Here is a 5,843-nt window from a genome sequence, read left to right as displayed (position 1 = left end):
AGCAGATCCCGTCACTGAGATCAGCTCCCTGTGTGTGCCACGCACGTCACCAAGAGAGCCCGGCAGAAGGTTCGCTGCCCCTATTTCGAATGAACAATCATGTTGTAGTTGTGTACTTGTTGTTTTAGAGAACACGGGTTCTCACTGTGTCTTACCCCCTCGTTTGTTTTGTGGGTGGACCGGCTTGGTTGTTAAGCTTACACACTTCGACGCCAGGCAGCCAACGTTCTGAAGCCCAGCTTTGCAAGCAGCCGCGGCCTTCCGCCGGGGTCCATGCTGCGGTGGGTATGAAGAAAGACCCCCTTTTCCAGCCACGCTGCTGCTTGCCCATCCAGACTGGAGACTTCGGGTTTGGGTGTCACGATTCCTAGAAATGTGTCTTCGATGTGTATGACCCATCGTGAAGGATACGTGGTGTGGGAGGCAGACGGGTTTGCGATGCGCTGAATCGTTCTAGACGAATCTGCACCACATCGGACTGCCCCTGCGTTCCCATCTAAAGCTGAACTGTTGTTGCCCAAGCCGCTGTGTCTCAACAGCAGCAAACACACACAAAACAGACCATTTTAAGAGTCAGTACAGTCACAGTGTCCCTTCGGGAGTTGACGTGCGAGAGTTGCTTCTGACATTATTCAAACACCATACAGACATTTGTTTACATTTTGGAAAACCCTCCAGAGTTGAGAGACTTGGGTAATCATAGGGCTGAAGGAAAGAGATGGGAACACAAGGCTGTCACAGGTTCTGACTCGGGGCACATCATCGCTGGGCTCCCACTAGGATCTCCACGCTCTGCCAGGCCTGGGGATGGGAGGGAAGGGAAACTGGAGCTTCTGCTTTCAAAAAAGTATGTTTGCGAGGAAGAGGCTTACATGCCTGGCTATTGTGTGCCGGGCAAGCTGTGTACACGCATAGCTTCACAGTCACCCTGGGGCTAAATGTAGTTACACATTTACATACGTCCTGGGGCAGATACTTAAACACTTTAAAATGGGGGCGGGGGGGGATTAAAAATGAAGGATTTTTGTAAGTATTTTCCCACCCATCATTACTGCCCTAGTAGTTACTCCCCTTTTACAAGTAAGAAAACCGAGGCTCATAGATGCTGACTCACTTACCCGGGATCACTCAGTGCAAAGGTGAGAGCCTTGCGACCAGTCCTTTCTGTTCCAAAGCCGAGGCACCTGCCGCCTCATCAGGAAAGTGGGAGCAAGGGCGGTGCCGTCTTCTCCCTGCAACATCTGTGGGGATTCCTCATCAAGGTCACGTCTGCAGGGAAAAATTTGTGGCAGCTGTTACCTTCCCAGGGGCAGACCAATCCCATTAACGCCAGTTCCCAGAGAGCCTGACTCCACGGGGATAAAAGACAGAAGAAGTGGGAGCTGACGGGGTGGCATTTTGGTCTTTTCCTTCTCCGCGGAGGTGCTGTCGCTGACATGTGGGTCCAGAGTCTGTAGCGGGGGCACTTCTCCCTGAGACCATGAGCTGAAGAGCGGGACGGGTCCCAGACGGAGCTGAGCAGGGATCGAAAGGTCAGTCAGTCCCGCGACCTCCTGAGAACAAAGTTTTCCAGCCAGAAGATCAGGCTGGGGAGGTCAGGCCCTCGCTGGCCGTGCCACAGGGTCACCTCGAGAGTGTGGCAGGGGTCCCGGAATGGAGACTGCTTGCCTGTTCCTTGGAGAGGACTCGTCCGTGGGGCAGAAATCCAGGGTCTCTGGGCTCCGCGGTGGAGTCTGCAGCCGGGCAGGCCCAGCTTCAGACTCCAGCTGTGTCCCTGGTGCAAGTTAGAGGACATCCCAGGGGAGCCAGCACTAAGTGGGCGGCTGCTGTGACCTTCCGTGTCAGCGTCACGTCCGCAGTGTCTCTGCCACGTGCTCCTGTCAGCCCCGGCTTGGCCCACGGCCCTTTCCTCCTCCTCTTTTTAAAAATATTTGTTTTTATTATTATGTTCCATTAGCCAGCGTATAGTTTCTCGTTCTAAAGAACAGGTAAGGAGGCAAGCGCTCCGGGAAGAAAGCCGGCAGGTGTCAGTGATGCCTAACAGCCCCGGGAGGGGAGGGCTCCGGGGCAGAAGCACCTGTCTCGGGGGAAGCAGTAGGGGAGGGCCCAGCTGTGCAACCTGGGGAGAAAGCCGTCGCCTCCCTGGGCCTCCACTTCCCCAACTTTTACCTTGGGGATCATCTAACGGACCTCGATTTTGAAGAAGTATCTGCCTGGGGACCGGCGGGGCCACGGGTGGGGGTGTCTGGGCTGCAGGGAGGCCCCACTGAGAAGGCCGACTACCGGCGCTTGCGTTCCAGATTCAGAGGAGCCGGCGGCCGGAGTCCTTGAGTCCTGAGTGCAAGGCCATGGCTCAGAAGTCCGCAGTCCCTGCCCACAACCTGCCCTACGGAGACCTGGCCTCCGAGGTGACCAGGCGCAGAGTCACCATGGCCACCGGGTAGGTGAGCGCTGTCCGGCGCGCAGGGGCGAGGGGTGGGGGTGGAGCGTAAGCGCGGACCCGACCGCCGCCGCCAAGCGCTGCAAACCCGGTGCAAACCCGGTGCGCGCTGCGCTCCAGCCTGTGCACCTGGTGCGTCGCGGCGGATGTTATGGGCGAGAAGCTGCCTTGTCCCCCACGTCGAAGCAGACTTCTGTGGCCTTTCGGCAGGCGGCGCGGGGATGGGCTTCAGATCCGGGGCTCTTCGTCGGGTGGGGGTCGCGTGCGGCTCTGGACGCACGGGGCGATGCGCCCCCCGGGATGGAAACGCAGGACTTTGCGCAGTCTGGGCACAGCCTGGTTCCCAGCGGCCGGGCTCCCTGCAGGCCGCCCTTCCCTCTCCTTGCCCGCGGCCTGGCGCCCAGCGCGCCGGCTCTGCCCTCCCGGACGGCGGGCTTGGCGCATACAGTACCGGGGGCCTGGGGCGATTTGGGTTTTAAATCAAGCGCACAAAGGTTTTTGGCTTAAGGATGTCCGTGCAGTATCTGTGATGAGCGCAGAGTAAAAACTCAGTTTACCCGAAGTTCGGATCTCACTGGGCGCCCTGTATGGTGACTTGCTGACTCTGGACGAGCCCATGATGGCCCGTGTGGAGTGCCCTGTCCTCTCTGGTCCCAGGTCCCCAGATCCAGTCGCGTGCCCAAGACCTCTGCTATTTAAAGGTGAAGAAAGAAAGATTAGGATTCCAGTTTCGGTGAAAACCAGCGCTACTGAAATAGATGTCCGGCTCGGGGCAGCTCCTCTGCTGCGTGTCCGGGGTATAGGGGGCCGGTCGGAGCCTTTCCCGTGGAGGGGGATGGGAGCTGCAAGCTGGAGGAAGCGGGCAGGGAGGGGGATGGGCGCTGCAAGCTGGAGGAAGCGGGCAGGGCTTCCTCGCTCCCTGGCAGCAGATGCCACCGTGTTGCGATTTCTTGTGTTGGTTAAGTGCCTTTACGAGTTACGTTCTCCAGTCTCCATGGATGGAAACCCCAAAAGAGACCAACAGCCTAGAAATTTCTGCCAAGAAACCTGGCTTGAACTCCTCATAACTCCAAGTGTGAGTAAACAACCAAACTTGGCAGAGCGAACACTCGTGGTTTGAGTTGTCGGTGCGGAATGAACGTCAGAACAACGGCTTTATTAAAACTGATACTTAGCCAAAAAATAAAAATTGACTTGAAATATGGACCTCCATCCAGTATTACTCACAATGCTTCTTGACCTTAGAGTGTGTGGGGGAGGGATGTATGACCTTGGCGAACTGATTAAAACAAAACAAAAACCTTAGGTACAATGTCTTATCATAGATGTGGGATGTTGCAAAGCTTCCCTGACAGGGTTACACGGCGAATTTGACACCCCGGGTTGACTCGTGAGCATGGGCCTTGTCCCCGGGGGGCTGTGGTCCCTCTGCTCCAATGTCTGCTGAAGAAGGAAGAACTTCCAGAACTCTGAGGCCTCCCTTAACCCCCTCCCCGTCACCTCCTGTCCCTTCAGCAAAGTCAGGGGTCAGCTCTGACTGGGGGGTAAGGCAATGAGCTTGTGGAGATCAGAGGCTGGAGTCCAGGTCTGCCTTGTCCCAGCCCCGTGACTGGGGTAAGTCCCTCCCATCTCCGCCGCCTCAGCTGAGAACTCGTCGTGAGGTGTGGCTGTGAGCCTGCGGGTAGAAGTTTCTAGCTCCGGGTGCCTGACTCTTCAAGCCCTTGACAGGCCAGTCCTCTCCTCTTGAAGATGGGGTCAGCCCAGCCCTGAGCAGGATGGGAACACGCTGGTAGACCCCAGAGAAAGGTAGGCTAGCCTGCAGGTTTGCGGGATCACAGGGTGGAAGTTAGGCAGAAAGGAGCGACGGAGTGAACTTAAGGCTCAACTGGGCAGGGGCGCCTGGGTGGCTCAGTCAGGTGAGTAACCAGTTAACTCCTGGTTTCGGCTCGGGTCATGATCTCAGGGTCATGAGATCAAGCCCCCTGTGGGGCTCTGTGTGGTGGGGAGTCTGCTTGGGGTTCTCCCTCTCCTTACCCTCTGCCCCTCCAACCCATAAAGAAGTTAATTAAAAATTTTTTTAGAAAGGCTGAACTGGCCAGAGACTAGCTGAAATGAGAGAGAGAGAGAGAGAGAGCGCGCGCGCCTGCGCTCAGCTGACATGACAGGGCACAGGCTGGTGGGGCTGGACCCATGGGGCCAGTGGAGGGGACAGCTGGGCTCTGAGAAGACCTGAGTGGTGACTGGAGCCTGGCCAGAGTCCGTCTCCCTTCTGCCCGCTGATCACTCTGTAGACCTGGCTAGAGGAGTCAGGAAGGATCTCCTTCAACATGATGACTGGTTCTCTTTGGGGTCTGGGGGTTTCCTTTTTTCTGTTCTTTGCTTTCTCCCCCCCACCCCAGAATCCTATGTGTATTTTTTTTTAAAGATTTTATTTATTTATTTGACAGAGAGAGATCACGAGTAGGCAGAGAAGCAGGCAGAGAGAGAGGAGGAAGCAGGCTCCCTGCTGAGCAGAGAGCCCGAGGTCAGGTCTGGGATCATGACCTGAGCGGAAGGCAGAGGCTTTAACCCACTGAGCCACCCAGGTGCCCCTCCTATGTGTATTTAAAAAAAAAAAGAATTCACTCTGCCTTTCCTCCCAGAGAAGAGCTATCTACCAAGAAAAGTGATGAAGCCGGGGAGATGCCCCCCACTCTGGACTCGGAGCAAGGTCCTGCTGGCGGAGCTGGCCCTTCAGAACCCCCCGCGCCGCCTCCTTCCCCCGCTGAAGACTGCAGAGTCTGAGCTGGCTGTGAGAGCCCTCCACGAAGTCCGGGGTGTCTTTGAAGACGGTCTCAGAACATCTTTGTTCTTTCTTTCCTCACGATGGCGATCACGGCTGAGTGGTGTTTCTCCTCACGAATGCACTAGGGCAGTCTTTGGTTTTTAAGCCAGGTCAATGATTCACATCCACATTTGAGCTTTCATTTGTCTTGTTCTATGGAAAGTCGTCAATTGTATTCGAATTAAAAAAAAAAAAAAGACGAGGCTTCAGTGTTCGTTATTAAATCGGGTTGGTGAAAAGTCCAGGAATCTGTGACTTTAAAGAACTGAGCTCTGGAGAACTATGAGAGATTTGGGTTTCCAAAGCTCAGCCGGGGATATTACAGCTTTGTGGCCTGTGCGCTCGTTTAATTGAGCTGTGTTGTGTCTCCTGGTGCCAGGCTGATGGTCGTGCACATTTAAGGGCAGTATTTCCAAGCTGTGCTTCTAGGAGATTTAAGTGCATTTCAAACTCTGTAGCAGAAGAAACCCAAGCTGAAAAGAAGCCAAGTGGAGTGGGAGAGAAGTCTTGTTCAGATCCTGTGATCAAGACCCTGCACCCCCCGCCCCCGCCCCGAAGTACTTCTAAGGACTTCTTTTT

The 5,843-nt window shown here is 55.6% G+C and overlaps 1 protein-coding gene across 3 annotated transcripts; it reads left to right on the top strand.

The window, feature by feature from the left end:
- Positions 1 to 1,471: 1,471 nt before the first annotated feature.
- MYOCOS (myocilin opposite strand) lies at positions 1,472 to 5,427 on the top strand. 3 transcript variants are annotated; one of them, XM_045983617.1, is made up of 3 exons: positions 1,472 to 1,532; positions 2,301 to 2,440; positions 5,083 to 5,427. In XM_045983617.1, exons 2-3 carry the CDS (start codon positions 2,349 to 2,351, stop codon positions 5,222 to 5,224), a joined length of 234 nt encoding a protein of 77 aa, XP_045839573.1. In that variant the 5' UTR covers positions 1,472 to 1,532; positions 2,301 to 2,348; the 3' UTR covers positions 5,225 to 5,427. The 3 variants fall into 3 exon arrangements, 1 of the variants encoding a protein (XP_045839573.1); XR_006815704.1 differs by lacking the exons at positions 1,472 to 1,532; positions 2,301 to 2,440 and adding an exon at positions 3,376 to 3,515 and having other exon boundaries at positions 5,083 to 5,185; XR_006815703.1 differs by lacking the exons at positions 1,472 to 1,532; positions 2,301 to 2,440 and adding an exon at positions 4,107 to 4,246 and having other exon boundaries at positions 5,083 to 5,217.
- Positions 5,428 to 5,843: the final 416 nt, after the last annotated feature.

The sequence above is a fragment of the Meles meles genome, chromosome 17 (assembly GCF_922984935.1).
Source record: "Meles meles chromosome 17, mMelMel3.1 paternal haplotype, whole genome shotgun sequence".
Lineage (NCBI taxonomy): Eukaryota > Metazoa > Chordata > Mammalia > Carnivora > Mustelidae > Meles > Meles meles.
Note: the sequence above shows the minus strand (reverse complement) of the source record. Positions and strands in the feature narration are given on the sequence as shown.